At 45.9% G+C, this 23,747-nt stretch overlaps 1 protein-coding gene across 2 annotated transcripts in view; it reads right to left on the bottom strand.

Moving 5' to 3' along the window:
• The window catches only part of SLC35A2 (solute carrier family 35 member A2), a 133,800-nt gene that overhangs the window by 13,489 nt on the left and 96,564 nt on the right, over window positions 1-23,747 (bottom strand). For both annotated transcript variants that reach the window (XM_030194013.1, XM_030194014.1), the window contains exon 4: window positions 21,155-21,801. In XM_030194013.1, the coding sequence (XP_030049873.1) occupies window positions 21,155-21,801 (647 nt within the window). The remainder of the gene's footprint in view (window positions 1-21,154; window positions 21,802-23,747) is intronic.

The raw sequence follows: 23,747 nt of genomic DNA, 5'->3' as shown, positions 1-23,747 counted from the left end.
AAGTCAGAGATGCATGGGAGGACATGCTAGAAGACATGGTTCGACATGCTTTCAAAAAATGTGGTATAAGCAACACCATGGATGGCAGCGAAGAAGTGCTGTACAAGAGCAACAGCAGCAGCAATGATGATGATGGCATCAAATAATGACAATGTTTATGCTGATAGTATCACAGAAGCTGGTGTTTGCTGTCAACTTGGAAATATTGGCAATAAAGAATCCTTTGAAGACTACTGGTGCATTGATGACTACAAGCTACAAAGTGAATAGATTTTTAAAACATATGGTAACGATGTCTGTACAAATTTTAATTTCTCAGCAGTTGCAATGAGTATTGTTTTGAAAGCAGCAGCTGTGTTAGCCATATAGTCTTTAGTTAGCATAGCATACAACCATGTAGTCTGTAGGCTCCTCATCTTCACATGAATTTCTATCCTGTTGAAGTGCCCCTCCCTTGTTTTTAAGGGAAAAATAGATGTTTATATTTGCATAGGTTTATTTTCAAGTATGTACAGTAAACACTGTGCTGAACTCAGGCTTCGTTGGATGGCATCACCCATATGTGAAGATTGTTATCCAGAGAAAGCAGTTAACAAGACTCCTGCGTGTTTAAAGTAACAAGTTTTATCAGCAGTGAGACATGCAAAAAGAAGAGAAGAAAGTTCTCACGAGGATCAGCACATCACCACCTTCTGAAATTCATTACTGTGAAAACTTTCAACTTTTTAAAGTCAGATATCTCCTAAAGATATCAAAACTAAAATACAAAGAATTTTCTTAGCTTATGGTTCCCCCAGCACTTTTGATTATTCAGCTCAATCACAAGCCACCTCATCTGAGTTACAGAGCCAAGACTATTCAATTACTTTCCTATTTTACATCCTTCCCAACTTGTTTAGTCCAGTTATTGAAGAAACATTCCTCATCTGGAAGCCAGAAGAAAGGGCTACTTATATAACCTTGAAACATGAGTTTACATCTGGCCACTAGGTATCACCCAGTGATGTAGTTAGGACTGAATGAGCTACAGGTGGAAAAACTGGGGTGGGCCCCCTGTAACACCATCTCTCTCAAGGTGGTGGTCGGGACTGACAGGGGGGGGGGGGGGGGGAGAGTGGGTGTGGAGACACTCTTTCAGAGCTCCAGTAAACAAACCCTGCAAAAATCAAATCTGTTACAGTAATAGAAATGTAAATGCAATTTCCCCAAAGCTGACATAACTAAGAACTTCACAAACAAAAATTTTCTACCTTTTGTTGTCTGTCATGCCAAATTTGGTCTGTCTCCTATTTTTCTCTGTTTTTTAAAAACTTTTTCCAGGGTCTCCTGTCCCTTTGACATTTTTCTCAGGTCTATTATCCATCTTTCCTCTGCATCCCTATCTTCCCTGTCCCTATCTTCCCCCCATGTTCAGTGTCTCTTCTCTGGGGGCAGATCATACTGTGTTCAGCATCGCCCCTCTGTGACCCTGTCTCTGTGTTCCTTCCATGTCCAGTATCTGTTTCTCTGTCCCTCCCCATGTCTACTCTCTTTTCTTCCTCCTGCAACCCCCCCCCCCCCCACCCCATGGGCTGGCATCTTTCTCTCTCCCTCCCCCTTCCTCGGTCCAGTGTTGTGTGTCTCTCCCCCCTCCCTCCTTGTTCAATGTGTGTGTCTCTCTCTATTCCCCCCCCCCCCCAATCCAGCATGTCTCTTCTTCCTACTCTCCTTTGGTTCTTGTCACTCTCGCTTTCCTCTGCTATGTCCTGCCCACAGGAAGTTGCATTAGAAAGGCAGGACATGACAGAGGAAAGGCTCCATTGGCTAAAGAGGCAGCTTTCAGTGTTATCTCTGCAGTGACTCGGTGCAGCACTTGGTGGCGTCGTGGGCAGTTGAGAAGCTGGAGAGATGCCAGTCCTGGGCACAAGTAGAGGAAAGGAGGGTTTCACTGCAGGCAGCCCCTATCATTGGGCAGTGTCGGGCATTTTGCCAGGCTCACTCAATGATAGTGACGCCCCTGGTTTCACCATCATACATGACCTTCTCCCTCACCAGAGTCTGTAAGTGTTGCCTCCTTAGCATTCCCTGGCTGACCCAAGGAGCAGAATACCTGTACTAGAAACTAATTCCAGCTTGTTCCTCCACATGGCAGTTTACAGTACAGCTACTGCACAACCAGGCTGGCCTACAAAAATAGAATATTTATTTTATTTATCTTTGACTATCATAGACACCTACTATCTGGGTCTTTCTGATTAGTTTGAATAGCTGATGAATTTTTACTCTTTCCTTCCTCAGTCTGGTTCTCCTCATGTCCTCTATTTCTCATTATAGGCACCTGGCCCTTTTCCCTATATAGAGATCAGTTGGTACCTATTAAAATCCATCTTTTTGCAGCTAGATAAATGGCAGGTGCCACATGCTGCTATGTATAGAACCTGGCTTTAATTCCTAGAACAGACCTCTATCTCCTGGGCCAGTTGAGGCTGTTGCAGAGATAGCATTCCGAGCTGGGGAAGAGGGAGCTATAACCACCTCTCAGTGGTGACACCAAGTGGATGGATTTGGGAATCAGGTTGCAAGGAAACTTAAGCATCTATGGCCAAGGACTGCTGCTGCTGTGATTTGGAAGAGATTTATTTATAGTAATTTATAATTTCAATAATTTTTTTATTGATGAAATGCCAACAATAACAGTAAATAAACAGCAGTCTCAACATTTCTCCCATTAAACATTAGTCCATTATGGTGTTAGAGAACTCAACATTTCTTCCATCTATTATTTTACCTTTTTCCCCCCCCCCCCCCCCGCCCCCCCCTCTCCCTCCCTCCCACCCCATCCAAGAGCTTCTGTAATACCTTGAAGAAACAAACTTGCTATATTGCAATTCTCTGAAAGCTAGCCATTGCAATACATACTATTGTCTGGTTAGTGTCTAGGATACTTAAAATACTACTACCCCTTACTTAGTGCGGTTTGCTCTTCAGTTATCTCTTCACCTCTCCCCCCTTTTCCCCAGTCCTTCTACAAAAACTGGTTGGTGCAGACTGCTTCCAATCTTAATCCATGGAGGGTATAGTTCTGTTATTGCTTCCAGCCTTTAAGCTTATGAAGAATTTGACACCTTGACGTTGGATGTAATGTGTTCCAATATTTCCCCCAGATCTTTCTAAAAGTTCCTGGGTCTTTCTCCTGGTTTATTAAGGGAACCGTGCCACAAAGTTCCAGATGCAACTGTTCAGTCATCTTAGATTTCCACATATCTCTGGTCGGGGCTTGCTCCTCTCTCCATTTTAGAAGAATCATTTTCTTCCTCATCAGGGTCGCTCTTTGCAGGAACCCAGTAAGTCCCGATGGCACAGGTTGCTCCATACTGAAAATGTCAAACAACACCAGAGCATTAGCCGTTATTTTCCGTCTCCAGTATTGTCCGGATTCCGCCAATATTTGTGCCCAGAACTGATGGATCTCCGGACACAACCAAAACATGTGGCCCAGGGTCACTTGTGCTTCTCCACATTTGGGGCATTCACCTGTACCAAAACCAGCTTTCAGCGCTCTGACTGGCGCTATATAGACTCGCATGATGAATTTGTATTGCTGCTCCCACTGTCGTATGAAAGTAGACCTGCGTAAATTACCCTGCAGAAAGTTCTGAATCATATCCGCCGTTATTGCGGTTTCAAGATCTCTCGACCAACTTTCTGCTAGTTTGGCATAGTCAATGTCTTCGGTAGTGTCCAATAAATTTCTATGATGGAAACGCAAGGGGACCATGTTTTGAGCTCCCAATGTCAAGGCTGTTGTGATTACATCCTGCACATCTTCACTTAAATTAAATGCTCCTAGTGATCGAGCATAATGTTGCACTTGTGCGTGTGCGTAAAAGTCATTGGCAGGGATATCATAATCTCTTGTTAGTTCTTCCAGGGTTTTGACTTGCCCCTCTGCGTTTATTACTTGATATAGATATTGAATCCCTTTTTTCCGCCAATGCGCAAAGGTCCGTTCTAATGTCCCTGCCGGGAAATCAGGGTTCCACTTCAGAGAAACAAAAGGCGTCGCTGCTGCAGAGAAGCTGTGTCGCTTGCACAGCCACCGCCACATTGCTCTTGCTGAGCGCACAAACCAGTTCATAGGGGACCTCACCCCTGAGTTCTTTCCAGATGTGTGTAGTAAACAACTCAGATGCGCTTTGGGCTCCAATGAGGCCTCTAGTAATGTGTTTGTGAAGTGTTGGCTGCCTGCTAGCCAGTCTCTAACATGTCTCATTGTGCAAGAAATGGTAAGGTACCTTATGTTAAGCAACCCCATTCCTCCATGTTCTTTGGGTTTATATAATACCTCTAGCGGGAGTCTGGGTCGTTTATTGCTCCACAGAAACTTCCTTAGTATCTTTTTTAGCTCTTTCTCCTCCCTCCCCTGTAGATGTAAAGGTAACACTTGGAATTTATACAGCCATTTGGGCACTATCATCATATTAAACAAGGCTATACGTCCCGTCAACGTGAGGGGGCAGGACTCCCACATTCCCAATAATCGTCTCGTTTCTGTTAATAAAGGTCTCACATTTATCTTATAGAGTGTCGATAGCTGTACCGGCACTTCCACTCCCAGATATTTCAACCGGTCTGTGGCCCATTGAAATGGAAAGGGACCCACCCACTCTCTTTGAGCCTCCTCCGCGAGTGCCAGAGCCAAGGACTTAGCCAAATTTAATTTAAACCCTGATAGACTGCCATAATATTCTATCTCCTGTAGCAGGTTTCGCACTGATATTTGAGGGTCATCTATCATCAACAAAAGATCATCTGCGTATGCCAGAAGTTTAAGTACTGTCTCCCCCACTAACATGCCTTTAATATCTGGGTTATTTCTAATGCGGCACAAAAGTGGTTCTAGCACTAATATAAAAAGCAGGGGAGACAGTGGGCAGCCCTGTCTTGTCCCTCTGCCTATCATTATTTCATTCGTTCGAACTCCATTCACCCGCAGTCTAGCTCTCGGGTCCGCATAGAGTGCTTTTACTGCCCCTGCAAGCCAGCCCCCCACTCCAATCCATCTCAAAGTCTCATGCATGAAAGGCCATGCAACTCTATCAAAGGCGCGTTCCGCGTCTAGGCTGATCACTAACCCCTTAGTAACTCCCTCTGATGCCACCGTCATCACGGCAATCAGCTTCCTAACATTGATGACAGAGTGCCTGCCCTTTACAAACCCTACTTGTTCCTCTCTGATTATCGAGGGCATCACCTGTGCTAGACGCTCAGCGATGATCCGCGAAAGGATCTTTATGTCAACGTTTATGAGCGAGATGGGTCTATACGCGGCAGGGTCTTCCATGTTTCGCCCCGGTTTTGGAATTAAGCTTATTAACGCTTCATTTGCATGCATTGGGAACTGCTCTGTCTCTGTCACCTCTTCATACAGACTCATCAGAGGCCCCGCTACTTGGGTCCGGAGCATTTTATAAAATTCGCTCGAGAATCCATCTGGACCTGGGGCAGAATGGAGTTTTAATGCCTGTACCGCTCTCAGCACCTCTTTTGCTCCCAATGGGGAGTCCAAGGTGCCTTTCTGATCTTCTGTTAATTGTGGCAGCATTGACTGTTCTAAGTATGCCCTAATCGCCTCTCGCTGTTCTGTCCCTACTCTCTCTCCGGCGTATAGCTGGGAGAAATGCCTGTGGAAGGCCCCTGCTATCCGTTCTGGATCTGATGTCAGGTTACCTGCCGGGGTTCTTATCTGTGCAATCATATGTGGCCTACAAGAGCCTTTTATCAAACGCGCCAGCATTCCGCCCGGTCTATCTCCAAATCTTTGAAGATTGTACTTGCGCATGAGCATAGCCTTATTATACCTATCTTGTAGTAAGGAGTTAAGCTCCACACGTATGGAGATCAAAGAGTTCAGTAGCGCTCTATTAGGGGTTTCAGTATATCTTCTCTTGGCTGTTCTAACCCTACGTTCCAGTTCTATTATTTTCTGCGCTATTTTCCTATTTCTCCTGGAAACGTAGGCTATTACTTCTCCCCGGAGCACTGCCTTAGCGGTTTGTACCAAAAAGGCCTGGTGTGCTAATATGTTCTTTATTGTTCTGTACAAATTCTTCCCACTTCTCTTTCAAGAATTCTACGAACTCTGGGGAAGTGTATAAGTACGAGGGGAATCTCCACCCCCCCAGCCCACGATAATATGATTGTGGTTCCACGTCTACCCAAATCATGGCGTGGTCTGAAAGCTCTTCCGGGCCCACCTCCGCTCCCCTAATTCGTGAGAATATTTTAGATGCCACCAAGATATAATCAATTCTGGATTGTGTTCCATGTGATCTCGAGGTATGCGTGTAGTCACGCTCTTCCTCGTGCATTAATCTCCAGGGGTCTACCAGCCCCAAACCATCACAGAAGGTCTCTAGCACTCCCAGACCCGGACCCTTTCTTTGCATATGTCCCGTTTTGTCCAGACCTGGGTCTAAAACCTGGTTCATGTCCCCTGCCACTATTATTGGCTCTGATCCCTGTCTCTGGCACCTCGCGAACAGGTCCGCAAAGAATGCTCTCCCTCCCGTCTGTGGGGCATATACCGCTAACAATATGTATTCTTGGCCTTGTAGGTTCAATTTAATCCCCACATACCGTCCCTCCTCATCTGTGAAGAGGAGTTGGGCCTTTGCCATTACTGCTTTGTGTATTAATATTGCTACCCCCCCTCGTCTGCCTACTGCCGGGGAACCAAAAACCTCTCCCACCCAATTCCGTTGTAATTTCTTAAGTTCTGTTACCGATAGTCTAGTTTCCTGAATGCATGCTATTCCCACTTTATGTCGTTTAAGCGCACTTAGAATCTTTGTCCTTTTAATCGGAGAAGTTATCCCACATACATTCCATGATATTATCCGTGTGAGCCCATCAGTTTGCTTGGCCATTACTTCTTACTACCATTGAATGAATCATCGTGTTTTCTATCTTTTGACCCAGGGAGCCCAGCCTCCCCCCAGGGTTCCATATTGTGCTCTCCATGTCCAGCCTCTCTGTTTCATTTTCTCTTCTTCTACTTTGTTCTCTACCCACCATGGTGTTGTGCTGTCTACGTGTCCAACCATTCCCTGTGTGACTCGTGTTCTTTTTGCTCTTTTCCTTCTCTTTTCCCCCCCCTTCCCCAATCCCCTTGTGTATCCCTTTCTCTTCCCCTTTTCCAATTCCCTGCATCCCATTCTATGTTGTGGGATGTTGGGGTTTCCCGCGTCCTCCCAGTCTTCCCCCCTCCTGATATGTTAGTTTAAATCTAGCACTGATTCCCTGTGTAACAGGTCTCTGAATTCGGCCTCATTGGATAACCCTTTTGATTGTACCTTTTATGAAGCTGTCCTCAGCCTTTGCTACTTCTCTTCTGCCTGCTCCATGCTCCTTCTCGGTACCACTAGTGCCTGTACTTGCTTTTGCGCTTCCTTAATGTCTGCAAATTGTTTCCATCGTCCTTCAACCTTTAGTTTCAATATTGCAGGGTAAATTAACATGAACGGCACTTGTGCTTCGTGCAGCTGCTGACACAATGGCGTAAACCGCCGGCGTTTCTCTTGTAGGGCTATGGAATAGTCCTGGAAAATTCGCAATTGGTGTCCATCATATCTCAGTTCATTCCTTTTGAGTCGGGAGCCCCGCAAAATTTCATCCTTATGTACATAATTATGTATTTTAATGATCACTGTTCTTGGAGTCTGTTTCCCTTCTTGTTTTTTGCCAACTCGGTGTGCTCTCTCTAAGCACAATTTCCCCGAGTGATCTGAGAGTGCAAATTCCTCCGTCAACCATTTTTCCAGAGCCGTCGGAAGTAAGTTATCTGGCACTGTTTCGGGGAGCCCCACAATACGCAGATTTCCACGACGCGACCTGTTTTCTAAGTCGTCTACTTTGGCCTGCAAGGTTACCAATGCGGCGGCCATTTTGTCCGTTTTCTGCGCTTCAGGTCCCGCCACATCTTCTGCCTCCGAAACCCGGCGTTCAAGCTCCCCCAGTCTTTTTTTCCGCATCCGCCGCTTGTGTCTCTAAATTAGATACTTGTGAGTATAGTTTTTTCTAATTTTTGGTCCAACGCGACACTCACAGCTTCTGTTAATTGTCTCAATTGCTCCTCCTGTGAACGAACCGCTGCTGCCTGCTTTCTGGCCGTCTTCCACGCTGCTTGCCGCCTTCGACTTTCTCTGTCTTTTTTCACGGACCTGCTCGTCATGGCTGGTTGTGGCGAATTTAAATATCTTTCCATATGCCTACCCTCTGCTGTTGCGCTCTCTAGGTTCTTTTGTTCGTTTTTTCAGTGCTTAATTATAATTAATGAAGTCGGGGCCTAAGAGGACGCGGGAACACGTCTTTCTCTCCCTAGAGCATCACGTGACCCCCTTTATAGTATTTATAACCCATCCAATCACCAAGGTGGGAGAGAGATGTAAAATAGGAGAATATCATTCCTGGATTGATGACAACACATAGGCTTATGGCATCAGAGTGCAACAGAGGCCAGCTCTCAATGAGCTGAAAGAGGAAGTCGATGCATAATTATCTTAATTCATTTCTGTGAAGTGATCTTAAAAAGCATTAACTGCTGTTGATAAGCACAACAAAGCTTCGACAAACTGATCTGATTTGGTATGAGAACCCGAAAAGAGGGAGCGCTATTACAGGACCTTCAACTATCAGAAAGACAATGTGTATCTTAAAAACATCTACTTGTTTAAACTGCTGTCTACAAGGTGATTACTGTTCATTTTCTAAAGCATTCACTTTCCGACAAGGCAGCCAAGATGGACAGTTTGGAGAATAAGGGAATATATATGTGAGGATCTGACCATCTTTCAGTCTTACAGGACAATTCAGAGAATAGAACAAGTTTATAGCAACTAAACATTAAGGAGAAGGGTCAAAGAAAAGAGGACACTATTCTTTCTGAAAGGACTGTTTCAAAAATTATGTATAAAAAACTAAAATTTCTTTATTTGACATTTACATTCAAACACTATTCATTTCTCAGTACGGTTTCAGAGTCAACAGCAAAACCAACCCGAGGAAAATAAAGAAAGAAAACGGATCATCAGCAGCAATATGTAAAGTTTGGTCTAGGATGGTGGCTGGGTGAAGAGAGCTGGTTTCTTTACATTTTATAGTTTGAATCAGCAACAGCAGCATCACCCACTAGAACTAAAAGCAAATTAATAAAACTGATTCCCCTGAGAGACGAAGAGCATCTTCTGCTTCTTTATGCCAGGGCCGGGGACCAGTTTACAGTTCAGTTAGTAGTTCCTAACCCAATAACCACTTCTCCAACAGTTTGCTTTAAAAACATATCTACCTCCAATCCCCATGTACTAAAAGTTTCTCTACCACCACACAATCACATCCACCAATTGATATTTCCGATATTTAAATTTCCCTAAAAAAACTCCCTAAGAGTTTGTAACCTGAATGCTGCTCTGATCTAAGCATGAAGTATCATGGGGGTTTTTTTTTTTTTTTTAGTCTCTCACTTATAAAATGCTCGCATTCTGAATAGCCATGAAAAGTGAATGAAAGGAGAGTAGTCAAACAATGAATCCTTCACTGTTGACTCTTCTACTCCCAAGTTTTAAACTTAGCTGATTCAGCCCCTTTCTGGACCTGGTTTTCAGGTAACCCAAAATTCCCATTTTGCTTTTACTTAGAGCTCATTTACCCATAACGAGGACAAAGAAATTGTTTAGGGCCTTCAGTAGCTCAAGAAGATCTTCAGTACTAATAAAGGGAAAGGGGATGGGATTTGATATACTGCCTTTCTGTATACAATCAAAGCAGTTTACATTTTAGATACAGGTACTTATTTTGTATCTGGGGCAATGGAGAACTTGCCCAGAGTCAGAACAAGTAGCAGTGGGAATCAAACCCGGTTCCCCTGGTTCTCAGGGCACTGTACTACCCATTAAGCTATTTTCCACAAAGGCTTCTGCTCCTTCCTCACTCCTCTTGCCTTCTCATCTTGCTTTATGCTCAATTTCTCTTACATTTTTAGTCTTCCACATTTCGTTGGATACAAATGAGGTTGCTTGTCCTACAGGGCCAAGACTAGCACACTTTAAAGAGATGTGTTCTAGTCCCATAAAGGGAACTACATCAATCAGTTTCCCACTAGATGATACTTCCAGACCTTTATTAAAGTGAAAAAATTAAATGAAAGAGTCTCCAACAATATCCTGTAAAATATATCATTCTACATAGTGATGGATTTTGTCTACAGTGATATGGATAATTAATATAACAGGAATTGTCACAGGCAAGCCCAAAACTCTTATGTTCCCTATGCTAGGGTGGGCAAATCAAAACTGTACCTCCATGGGCTGAATAATGCATCCTGCATTAGTTTCTTAAAAGCTGCAGAAAATGATTGTAACATTCCAGCAGTGCTTAAAGAACAGATGCAAACATATTAACATAGATAAAGACCTGCATGGTCCATCCACTCTGTCCACAAGATAAACGCCTACCCTCTGATATTCAGCTGGTGGCGGTCAGTGGTTTTTTTAAATGCTTACTGTTGCCAGCTACATTACTATCTAACTTTAACCCCCCCATCCCATTCCCAGCCTTCAAAATAGCACCCCTCCCTCCTACTTCTAACCTGCAGGAATTAAAGGCCCTGATCTTCCCTCCCCTCTAGAACGAGCCCCCTATCCCCAAGCCCCAGACTCTAGGTGGCCCAGATGTTCCATGGGGGTCATTGCGGGCAGAACCAAAGCCCACTTGCTCCTGCCCCTTATGTGTGCCCTTTGCAAATGGGTGCCTTGAACTCTCATGGCAGCTCACAGTACAGAGATTGCCTGCAGCCATCTGGCAAAGGCCAGCTGAAAGAGGCAGGAGTGGGCTTCGCTCCGATCCCAACATACATCATGAACCACCAGGGACACAGGTAACTGGGGGTTGGGCCTACCTAGAGCTCAGGATGTGAGGGAGGCCATTCGGGGGGAGGGGCACTATTTGGAGGGCGGATCCCGGCCAATATTCATTGATGGGGCCAGCATAGCTAAGCAGATTCATTTAGGATACTTTTTCAGTTGTCCTAAAATTAACCCACTGAGCTATGCTGGTGCTAAAGATGCTGGCATTTGCATACCCCCAGCTCCTCCCTAATGCTGCTCCAGTGCGCCCCCTCATCTGCCCACTTTTTTAAATCGCTTTTGAATATCGGCTAGACAGAGAGAGAGAGAGTGTGTATTTTATATATGTGAACAGTCCCTGCCATGTTCAGGCACAGACTGTAGAAGTCTGCCTGACAGTGGACCTGATCCAGTATCTTCTAGTTTCTGTGCTGCTTGAACCATTAGGCTATATCTCCACATCAAAAGAGCACCAGATTTGTACCACAGAGACTCTCTCACCTCTACAAAACCACCCAGCTCAAAGGGCCCCAACCATCTTTAGGTGATGTCTTCTTTATAATTTAGTAAGCTTCAGCTAGGGGAAAGAAGCCAGCAGATCATATCACAACAAAAGATTTTATTGAAGATACCGTGTATGAACAAATCGCCCGACCACAGGCCGTGTTTCGCCCACCTAGGGCTGCGTCAGGGGCTAATCTGAAACCTTCGTAAAGGGGCAAATATGGTGCATAAAAGTCAAGAAAAAAACCAGTTCAAACAGGAATCCTGTAGTCTCTAGCGTACACAAATGGACACCACCATTATTGAAGCTTCTACCTGTTCTACACCACTCATTCATATCCCCACCCCCCAGCCGTCTTTTCCAAGCTGAAGAGCCTAGTTTTGCCTGAGTTTCAGAAAAGTCTTCTCTATGAGAGCTATGGGAGATATGCAAACAGGAGTCCTTGTTCCCAATGCAGGAGAAAGGCATCTAGCACTAGTCTGCCGTGTGACACGAGCAGAACCGAGGGACTCTGTTGTTCAGATGAGCAGCAAAAGATCCACTAAGGGGGTGGCCTCACTCTTAGATCATCTTCTGGGCTGAAGCCCATGTTGAGAGGACCACTCGTGCGGCTGCAATATACTGCTCAGTTTGTCCACCAGTGGCACATAGGTCCATACTGTGAAGCACAGCCCAATGCCACATGCCGACCGCTTTCTGACACAAGGGATAAGAGCCAATACCCGCCCCCCCCCCCCCCCCCCCACACACACACGCTTGTTGACACAGAACATCGCAAACTGGTTGTCTGTCTGAATGAGAACAATATGGTTTTGGAGTTGATCCCTGAAAGCCTATAGAGCATTCAAATGGCCCAGAGCTCGAGACTGATGTGGAACCGAACCTCCTGAATGGACCACTGGCCTTCAGTGTAAAGCCCATCTACATGAACTCTTCAACCTAGGTTGGATGCATCCATTGTCAACGCCATTCAAGGCAATGGAATTGGAATGGAAGTTCCAGGGTAAAATTGGACTGGATTGTCCACCAGAAAAGGGTGTGAGCCAGCTCCGGGAGAATGTGGATGACATCAGTTAGGTTCCCTGTTATCTGAGACCACTGGAAAGCTAAGGTCCATTGGGCCACTCTCAAGTGGAGATGTGCCATGGGAGAGACATGCATTGTTGAGGCCAGGTGGCTCATCAATCAAACCTGCTGGCTGCTGCAGACCTGTGAGGCAAGCGTTACTAAGTTATCTGCTCTTGCCTGAGGAAGCCAGGCCTGAGCCTGCACAGGGGCGAGCAGGGCTCCAATGTATTCCAATCAGTGAACTGGAAGTAAGTGGGACTTGGGGTAGTTGATGACAAACCCTAGCAGCTCCAGCACCTGAATAGTTAGGCTCATGGATTCCACAGCTCCTTCCCAAGTTGTGTTCTTGACCAGCCAATTGTCTAGGTAGGGAAAGATATACACTGAAACTACCACCAGACACTAGTGCCAGGCCAAATGGCAGAACGCGAAACTGGAAGGGGCTTTTCCCCACATGAAATTATCGAAATGTGTATATAGATGTCCTTTAAGTCCAGAGAGCATAGCCAATCATTTCCCTGAATTAGAGGAAGAAGGGTGCCCAAGGACATCATCCTGAGCTTTTTCTTAACCAAAAATTTGTTCATGGCCCTTAGGTGAAGGATAGGCTGCAATCCTCCCAATTCTTTTGAGCACAAGGATGTACCTGGAATAGAATCCCTTCCCTTCTTCCCCTGGTGGCATGGTTCAACCACTCAGGCCTCTAGAAGGGCGGAGCGAATTCCTCTACAAGTACCTGCTTGTGCTAAAAGCTGATGAAAGACGCTCTCGGGCAATTTGGAGGTCTCCAATGCCAATTCAGTACATTCCTGAGATGGACTACTTGAGGAACCCACCGGTTGGAGGTTACAAAGGGCCATCTGTGTTGGTAAAAAGTGAACCTCTGTCCGACTGATAAGCCATCCGGGACAGATACTTTGAACTGCTTTGCTCTGCTGGAGCCAGTCAAAAGCCCATGCCTGCTTTGACTGGGAAGCCGGGCTGGGGCTTGTGAGGGCAGGGTTGGCAAGGCTTGGATGCTGGGCTCGAGTGTCTGAGCAAAGCGAGTGGGAGATGGGAACCTATGCCTTTGAGAGTAGTAGGGTTGCCTCCTAGGCCCACTAGGAAATCTTCTTGTTGATGTCGATTGTAGGATGCCAAGAGAGTATGGATGATGTCCTTATGTTTCTTAATGAGGTCTGTGACCTCTTCCACTTTCTCTCCAAAAAAGTTCTCCCTTCGGCATGGCATGTCCACCAATCTTTCTTGAATTGCTGGTTCAAGATCAGAGACCACAACCAGGAGAGTCTGTCCATCCCTACACCCATGCCAGAGAGTTTGGCCAGGTAATGCCTACACTCCCATCTGCTTGTTAACTAGCTGGCAAAGCTCTGCAGCCTGCTCGAAGGAAGAGAGTCCACCCAAACTCAATACACTTGCTTACTAAAGACTCCAAAGTAAAGGCTCATGCAGAGCTGGTAGGACTGGATGCGGGCAATGAGCATTGAGGCCTGACAACTCTTTCACATAAACAAATCCAAGGTTCTGGCCTCTCATCCTGGGGGCACTGAGGCATGAGACTAAGAACTCTGGCCTGTTTAAAAGTACATTCGACCACCATGGAGTGTGAGGAAGCTGTGCTCTCTCAAATTGAGAAGCCTTTTATTTTTATTTTATTTTTGTTACATTTGTACCCCGCGCTTTCCCACTCATGGCAGGCTCAATGCGGCTTACATGGGGCAATGGAAGGTTAAGTGACTTGCCCAGAGTCACAAGGAGCTGCCTGTGCCTGAAGTTGGAATCAAACTCAGTTCCTCAGTTCCCCAGGACCAAAGTCCATCACCCTAACACTAGGCCACTCCTCCACTATTGGATATTATACTGCGTATCCACCTTCTTGGGTGCGACCTACACTGTGAGGGGAGACTCCCAGTTCTTCAACAGTGCATTCTTAAGGATAGGGTTCAATGGCGCAGTGACCCCTTCCTTAGGAGGAGTCTTACAGCCTAGGAAAGACAACATTTCCGCCCTAGGCTCCTCTTCCATTTCCAACTTAAATGGGACGGCCGCAGCCATCTCCATCACAAAACTAGTGAAAGAGAGTGCCTCTGGTGGAGAGTTTTGTCTCTCTTGAGGAGGAGTAGGATCAGATGGTATACCACAGAACAACTTCTCCAAGTAGTAATGTGTATCCTCATCTGACTCCAAAGAGCGGTTCCAATCAGACTCTTCTGCATACTCAGAGGCAGCCGAATGAGTCTGCACCGACCTTAGCCTGGTGGAGCAAGGTCCACGATCCAAACAGCCTCGAGGTACAGCCTTACTCTCAGACTCCAGGGACGCTTCCTCCCCCGATGTTGAGAGTGGTACTGCATGTCCAGATGTCGACACACTGTGAGGCACCAGCGTCGAAGACCTGGGCACCAGGCACTGATGGAGCCTCGGAGAGAGCCTGGGGCTGTTCCACTGGTGGCGCAAGCACCCTTGATGCCTGAGTGGAAGGCCTCTGCAATAACTGTGCCAGCCACATGTTCCGGAACCGCTTATCAAAATTGGACATCAGCAAAGGCATCTGAGCCAAGGAAGAGACTGTCTGAGAAGATGGTGCTGAACTGGTGGTGGGGGCCGGGCCGCTCGATGACTTGCTCACTGGCACCGCTAAGGAGATGGAGTGCTCCTCCCGGCACCAGCATTTATCGGGCACTGGAGGATCCGATGTCCCAGTGCTCCTGGCACCAGGTGTCGAGGAAGATCAGTGCTTATGCTTCTTGGGCTTCACCTGATGCATACAGCCTCGATCCCCCGGTGCCAACGAGGATGACACCGCACCCATGCATGTCCTCTGTGTCGAGTCTGATGCTGACTGGTCCCAGGGCCTATCAGTGCCCAGTGTCAAAAGAGATGGAGATCCACTCAATGCCAGTGCACTCCCAGTGGATGCCGAATTTGAGCAGCCATGGAGGCCAATGGCACTGGTGCCGAAGTCGATGTTTTGGCCATCGAGGAGCCAAAAACTTGCTCTCTTTGAGCTAGTTATACCTGCTGAGTTCTCACCTGCACTTTTAAAACAGAGATCACAATCAGAAGGGACATGATCTGGCCCAAGGAACCCAATACACCAATTGTTCAAATTTGTGGCAGAAATTCACCCATCTACATTAGGGGCACCTCTTAAAGCCACTGGGAGCCTTCTGTGACATCAAAAAAAGAATCTTGGACAAATTAAACTCCTCAATCTTGAACTCCCAAAAAAGGGGTGCGTTCAAATTGAGGGCCAAAAAATCTCTTTAAAAAAAAAAAAAGGACAAGGGATAGGGAAAAATGAAAATGAGAACTATGACTAAAAAAGCAATAAAAGAAGACCACACTGGAAGGCACATAGCAAAAAGAAGCACAGGATGAGGAGAGGACATGCAAACATGTCCTCTTAGCTCCGCGGAAAAAACCAAGACTGGAGGACCCACACTCAAGTGTCCCATCCAAAATTCCCTACTTCCAAAAGCATGCCAACCCTGAAAAAGATCAAATGGTTTCCACCATGCTGGGGGGCTTTTTACCAGCACCAGCTCTCCCAGTTGCTGTGTATCTGCTACCTTTTTTACAATGCTATGACGACAGATTACTGTAATGTAACAACAGAAACACCATATGCCACTGGTTTCCAAATCTAATCCCTGAGGCACCCCAACCAGTCAGGTTTTCAGGATATCCACAATGAATATTAATGAGAGAGATTTGCACGCACTGCCTCCACTGCATGCAAATCTCTCTCGTGAATATTCATTGTGGATATCCTGAAAACCTGACTGGCTGGGGTGCCTCAGGGATTAGATTTGGAAACCACTGCCAAATGTATTGGAGAGATCCCTGCGTATCTTAAACATTAAAATGCCTCTGCACTAACACAGCCAATTATAATTAAAATACCACCGATATGCTTACAACACACTTCCGGTGCAAAGTTCCAACAGGTTCAATCACATCAAACTCAGTACATAGTTGCAGAGAATTATCAGGGAAATGTTTGAGCTTCAGGGAACAAGACGATTCGCCTAAGAGCCTGTGGAGAGCACAGGGAAAATTCATTTGAACCCTGTGAGACCAACAGTAATGAAAGGGCAACTGGTAATGGGCTCCCAAGCTTAGTAGGAGCTTCAACTCTTGAGACTTTATAGCTATCTGCCCTAAAAGTATCAACATTATCCCTCATGTTCATGTTGGTGTGGCATTGTAATTTAACAAATCTTAAAGATCTTGTCAATACTCATTGTGGATATTTCAAAAACCTTGTCCTGTTTTAGGGCTGTTCCTAACAGCTAAAGTTGAAAAACACTTTTGCACATCATACAGTCTGATTTTATGTATGTTCAGTAGAGATAATACTGAAACAGAGATGTATGTCCTTAATAAAAGTCTACCAGCTAGCACTAAGCATTTTAAACACAATATATGACTGCTCAAATATTACATCAGTATTTAGTACAAAGGTGAATAAATTACATTTCTCTCAAGCTGCTGCAGTAGAGGTATATCTAGCCACCATATGCTCATTCGTTCATTTCTCTTCACCATCTCTTTCTTTTCTATATAAAATGTTTGGTATAGAAGACCTGCATTAAACTTTTAAGGACAACAATTATATGAGACTAGTAAAAAAGGCCCGTTTCTGACACAAATGAAACGGGCGCTAGCAAGGTTTTCCTTGGAGTGTGTATGTTTGGGAGAGTGTATGTGAGAGTGACTGTTTGAGAGTCAGAGTGAAAGTGTGAGTGTGTGAGAGAGAGAGTGTGTGAGAATGAGAGTGTGTGCAAGTGTGTATGTGAGACACAGTGTGAGAGAGAGTGTGTGTGTGTGGGCAAGAGAGAGAGTGTGTGTGAGACACAGATTCTCTGTGAGAGTGAGTGTATGACACCAAGCGAGTGTGTGAGTGACTGTGTGGCACATAGAGAGTGAATGTGATACAGTGTGAGACAGAGTGTGTGAGAGTGAGAGTCAGAAAGACATTGTATATGAGAGAGAGAGTGTGAGCCGTGCCCTCCCAATCCATGGCCAAACTGTCCCCTGCCCCCTCCATTCATCCTTTTCCAGCAATTCCCCTCTGTCCCTGAGCCCTGCCCTCCCAATCCATGGCCATCCATGTTTGTCTGTCACCTGCCCCCTCCATTCATCCCTATCCAGCATTTCCCCTCTCTGCCTGAGGCCTGCCCTGCAATCCATATCCATCCATGCCCATCTGTCCCCTCCATTCATCCCTATGCAGCAATTCCCCTCTCCCTGAGTCCTGCCTTCCAATCCATGCTCCTCTGTCACCTGGCCCCTCCATTTTTCCCTATCCAGCATTTCCCCTCTGCCTGAGGCCTGCTCTGCAATCCATATCCATCCATGCCCATCTGTCCCCTCCATTCATCCCTATCCAGCAATTCCCCTCTCCCTGACTCCTGCCCTTCCAATCCATGCCCATCCATGCTCATCTGTCACCTGGGCCCTCCATTTTTCCCTATCTAGCATTTCCCCTCTCTCCCTGAGGCCTGCTCTGCAATCCATATCCATCCATGCCCATCTGTCCCCTCCATTCATCCCTATGCAGCAATTCCCCTCTCCCTGAGTCCTGCCCTTCCAATCCATGCCCATCCATGCTCCTCTGTCACCTGGCCCCTCCATTTTTCCCTATCCAGCATTTCCCCTCTCTGCCTGAGGCCTGCTCTGCAATCCATATCCATCCATGCCCATCTGTCCCCTCCATTCATCCCTATCCAGCAATTCCCCTCTCCCTGAGTCCTGCCCTTCCAATCCATGCCCATCCATGCTCCTCTGTCACCTGGCCCCTCCATTTTTCCCTATCCAGCATTTCCCCTCTCTGCCTGAGGCCTGCTCTGCAATCCATATCCATCCATGCCATCTGTCCCCTCCATTCATCCCTATCCAGCAATTCCCCTCTCCCTGAGTCCTGCCCTTCCAATCCATGCTCATCTGTCACCTGGCCCCTCCATTTTTCCCTATCCAGCAATTTCCCTCTCTCCCTGAGTCCTGCCCTCCCAATCCATGCCCATCCATGCTCCTCTGTCCCCTGCCCCCTCCATTCATCCATTTCCAGTAATTCCCCTCTCTCCCTGTGCCCTGTCCTCCTAATCCATACCCATCCATGCTCCTCTGTCCCCTGCCGCCTCCATTCATCCTTTTCCAGCAAGTCCCCTCTCGCCCTTCCATGACCCCCCCCCCCCTCGCATCCATGCTACTCTCTCTCCCATGTCCCAGCCTGGCCCGCCCTCTTCTCCCCCCCCCCCCTTCGCATCCATGCCTCGCATCCATGCATCCCTTTTTTTTTTTATTATTCTTTTTAACTTTACCTCCGTGGCGGTTCGTGCAGCGAAGCGTCAGGGAAGGAGGCGGCGCTCCCGTCTAGCTTTCCCTTCGCTGTGTTCCGCCTTATTTTGAAGGCGGAACACAGCGAAGGGAAGGCTAGACGTCGGGAGCGCCGCCTCCTTCCCTGACGTTTCGCTTCCCGATTTGTTTGTTTTTTTCGCGAGGGCGGGGCAGAGACGGCTGGCTGGCTTGAAGGCTTCACACCACGAATCCACGAACCCTACAGCTTCAGTGACGTCAGATGGCTTCAGGGCTTCACAGAACGTTGTCCTCATTAGAACGTTCACGGTGCGTTTTATTATATTAGATTAGATGTTATCAGGAAATTCCCTGGGGCAGGACAGCCCCCCCCCCCCCCCCCGATTACATGAATACATATCTTAGGGCTGTCAGTGGCATACCCCGAGCTCAGGAAGGTGTAACATCACCCTTTGCTACTGTGTACAGTACCCTGTGGTGTATCTTCTTGTTACAATAGGGTTTGAATCTAACAGCTGCCCAAAAGGACGAACTAACCCTCTCCTAATTCATCATGGTTCTCACTCTCCCCTCTCCAACAGTGAGCAAGCAAATTTCACCCTCTTAAAACAAAGCACCAGTGCACTGTAGAGAGACTCCCACTTTAGATGATTAGAGATCAGGAAGACTCCACTTGTGATTGATATTTTCAGCACGTCACCGGAGGAGCTTTAACACTCTTCCTCCATCTATAACCTATGAATGGATGACCCTGGAAAAAAAGTATCTTATCCCTATACATACATACACACATGTATGTATATATAAATGAGATGTGTGTATCCTATATGTGGCTTCTAAATGATACCAACATTACAGTAATAGAATGGAACTTGGGCCTCTTCTGTCACCACAAGAATTCCACTTATGCTCATGGTGATGCCGAAGGCAAACCTGTTAAAAAAAATCATTAAAAAGGGAGGAAAGAGGCTGCAAAGTCCATTTATAGACCTATTCCTTACAAATAAATCTGCAGCAGTCACTTGTTTTTGTAAACTGTATAACAAAAATCTGGGAGTAAAATCCCGAGCTTACAGCGACTACACAATTTTAATGTTTTAATGCTAAAAGCCAATCTCCTTACAGCCTTACAGTGTATGTCAAATCTGCAAGTCAAAGATGTAGGATGCTTTGCTATGCGGGAGGGGGACAGCCCAGATACCTATATGATTACATTTCCTGAGTTTTGGGCAGCAGTCTGGACTTTCAGCTGCTCCAAACCTTGAGTTCCATCACAATATCACCACCAGAGTCTTGGCGTTCCTTTACCAGAAAGATGTAGAACACCCACCAGCGAAGGGGGGAGGGGTGGAATATGAGAGTGATTCTTGTATGCAATAGGAGAAAAGGGCAAATGGCCTAATCTTTTCTTGTTCACTACCCCCCCCCCCCCCCCCAAAAAAAAAAAAAAAAAAAAGTTATGGGGGTTGAATCTGAAGTGTGCAAATGGAGTTAACTTTAATAGTTAAGCTTTTAGCTCCTTGACCTGCTGCTTTACACACCAAAATATGATGTATTTATAAAAACATTATCTGTACTTTCTAATACTTTATCTAAGGGCTCCTTGAATGCTCTGCAAGATCTTTGTATCTGTAGGCTGAAATAAAACACAAGTCATACAAAAAACAAAGCCAAAAGGAGACAACAGAATTCTAGAAAACAAATGTCCCAGTACAACAAATCATAGGATATTGTTTGGTTAGTCAGGAGGCCCCATCTGCTGGACACTACGTTATTCTCAATGGAAGTGCCAGCACTTTGTTTTAATTTATTGAACTTTCAGAAGGTAATTTCTATGATGTGCATATAAGTGGGGATCAAAAGCCTGATTCTATCCCATACCCCTATATTTAGCACTAAACACCAGTGCCCCACTGTCTCCACACACCCCTCCCCCATTTCAGTTCTGTTGGCACAAGACATTACCCTGGGAATACAAAATTCAAACCATTGCCTGGCTACTGAACCATGGTGGTAGGCAGCACAGGGAGGTGAAAAAAGGCAGCCAGGGGTTTTAACACAGTAGAGAACGCAAGCATTTAGAGTACGAGACAGAAGGTCAGGGCACATATTTCCAGCTGTACCTAGCAGAGGGACATGGACCACCTCTGCTCTGTAATTCATAGCAGCACAACAGCGCTGAGCAGACTGTGTGCAGGAATCACCCTGTCTGCTGGCCCCTACAGTCAGGCAGACTTTTCCCACCAAAAAAATAGAGAAAGGATGAGAGTGAGTCTGTAAGTTTTGCAGGGGATAACAAGGTGAAAGGTTAGTGAATGTTAAGAACCAACAGGGACTGGTGAGAGGTAGGGTAGAGAAGTCTCACTTCACCAGCACTGACTTTGGTAGGAAGGCTTCCTTTTCATCAACGAGCCTGGCAGGGGTGGGTGCCCGTGGCAGGCTGTACATGTACACTGCTCCGATGACCAGTAACGCCCCAACAGTGAAGAGTAGATCCAAGTGAAAGCCAAACAAGTAGATTGAGGCCACAGTGGAGACCACAATTGAGAAAGATGTGGCGAAGCCCTTGAGGATGTTGTCGGCATACTTCACCACTACAGCCACCAGGAGGCCACCAAAAGCCTGGTTCAGGATCACTGTCCACACCATTGGTGTGTAGCCAAAGAAGAAGCCCTGCTCAGCCACAGCAGGGCCGTCATTGTACCACAAACCAAGCAGTCCCAGAACTGTACCAAAGAGACCCAGTTGCACATTGCGCAGCCAGACAGAGGCTGCACTGCCCTTCAGAATCTTCTCAAAGTAGACCCCAGCAAAACCAGAAGAGAGGCAAGAGAGGATCACAGCTGCCAACCCTACTATGTAGTTCTGGTCCCCAGCTGTTTGCTTGCCACCAGCCTGTTCCACCTGCACAAGAGCGACACCAGTGAAAAGCAGTAGTAGTGAGATCCACTGTAGGCGTGAGAGGCTTTTCTTCAGCATCAGCACTGAGAAGACTGCTGTGGTGAGGATTTTCAGCTGGTATGTGACCTATGTGAAGGGAATAGGAGAACTCATTTAGCACCTCTGTTAACAGAAGGAACACACTTGTCTTAATTTTGGTACAAGACACATGTTGGTAGTATTTAGAGATACTGAATGGGCTTCAACTCTGGTTACTGCCCTGGTTCCCACATCCAGTTCATACAAATAAGACCTATCAGGCCAGATGGAGATTGCTATAGCTGAGTTTCTCTGATTTAAGCTTGGGGGTCTAGTTTGAGGAAGTTGGGCTACATGTAGGAGAAAAAAAAAAGGGATGAGCAGAGTAGATGAAAACCAAGCACAATATGGAAGAAAAAGTTACAACAATACGATGTTCAAATAATCCATGAGTCTGATGTCATCCCCACAGGGAGGGAAGCAAGTGTGACAGTTCCATCTTTGAAGGCCGATCTGTGGTGTAGCAATAAGACAGTGCACTGGTTTCATTGGTGAGCTTGGCTTCTGTGCCTTACCAGGCTGGCCAGGGCTTGGGATGTTGTGAAGATAGCAGGAACTTCTAACCAGAGCTGTGAAGGATATCACACACCACCACATGCTACATGTACAATCTGATTGACCTTCCTACCAGGAATTGCTCTAGATCTTCTCGAACTTATCTAAACTTACACCTTCCCAACTGTAAAGGAATCAAATACAAAACATATTATGCATCCAATTTCTCCGTTATAGGCAGCAAGCTCTGGAACATCCTACCAAGATCGATTTGTATAGTCAATAACCATCTACCCTTCCGGAAGCTACTTAAAACTCACCTTTTCAAGCAAGCCTACACATATGACTTGACTTAAATTAGAAATCCATCTGCGATACCTGGATCTGACTACTTGGCAGAACTTAAATATGCTGTTTCCTTTTTGAATTCATCCCTCTCTGAACCATTATTATACATTCTTTCTTATTCACAATACTTTACCCAACTTACACCCTCTTCCGTTCCCTACCTCTTCCACCTTCCTCCCTCTTCCGTTCCCTACCTCTTCCACCTTCCTCCCTTATCCTTTCTTAGTCCACCTCTTTATATACTATATTTAAATATTTTATCCATTTTGTGCTATCTTGTAAATTTTGTTTTATTGTAAGCCGCATTGAGCCTGCTAACAAGTAGGAAAGCACGGGTTATAAATGTTACAATACAATACAATACATAGTGATCATAAACAGGGTGCAGTTGCATACAAGCTCTGGAGACCCACAGTCTCTAGGTATCTGACCAAGACCTTGATAACCTAGATGGGGTGGGGGTGCTAAAATGGAAGTAACAATGTAGGCTCAAAGCAACAGAACTTTGGTAGAGGCTGGTTCTGATTTATCTAGAAGCCCAAAGAATTTATATTCTCTCTCTTCCCCCCAAAAAAACTGACACTTGGTACATGTAATCTGGAGTGGCATATGTTAGAAACAGGTTACTGGGTTAGTTGTGCCCTAGGTCTGACCCAGTAGGGCAACTATTACATTCTTGTGCGTTTGTGAATCAAGTGTGCAGACTAAATACTACACAGAAATGAGTGAATGAAAGAGTATCAAGAGCACAAGCCTAGGAAATGATGATGCCACTTTTAAATTTCAAAGATGCATTGCTTCAATAACTTCTGTATAAGTCTTGTAAATTATTTGTTAAAATAATGAGCAAATGAGTTCTCTCTCACCCCACTACACCCCATCCATCAAAAGGCTCTTATCAACCCGGATTACGCAATCTCAAAATGCTTGCTAGAAATGGCACTGCCACAATCCCTAAAGGCACCCCTATCCCTGTGCCAGCCATATATGTAAATGCCAGATTGGTCAGGAATAAAGTCTTAATTCTAAGAGACCTCCTGGAATCAACTGATATAGGTTTCCTGTCCATCTCCGAGACATGGCTTACTGAGGTTGACAGCCCAATCTCACCACACTTATGCCCATCAGGATATGACTTACTTCAACACACA

Source organism: Microcaecilia unicolor, chromosome 2 (genome assembly GCF_901765095.1).
Source record: "Microcaecilia unicolor chromosome 2, aMicUni1.1, whole genome shotgun sequence".
Lineage (NCBI taxonomy): Eukaryota > Metazoa > Chordata > Amphibia > Gymnophiona > Siphonopidae > Microcaecilia > Microcaecilia unicolor.
Note: the sequence above shows the minus strand (reverse complement) of the source record. Positions and strands in the feature narration are given on the sequence as shown.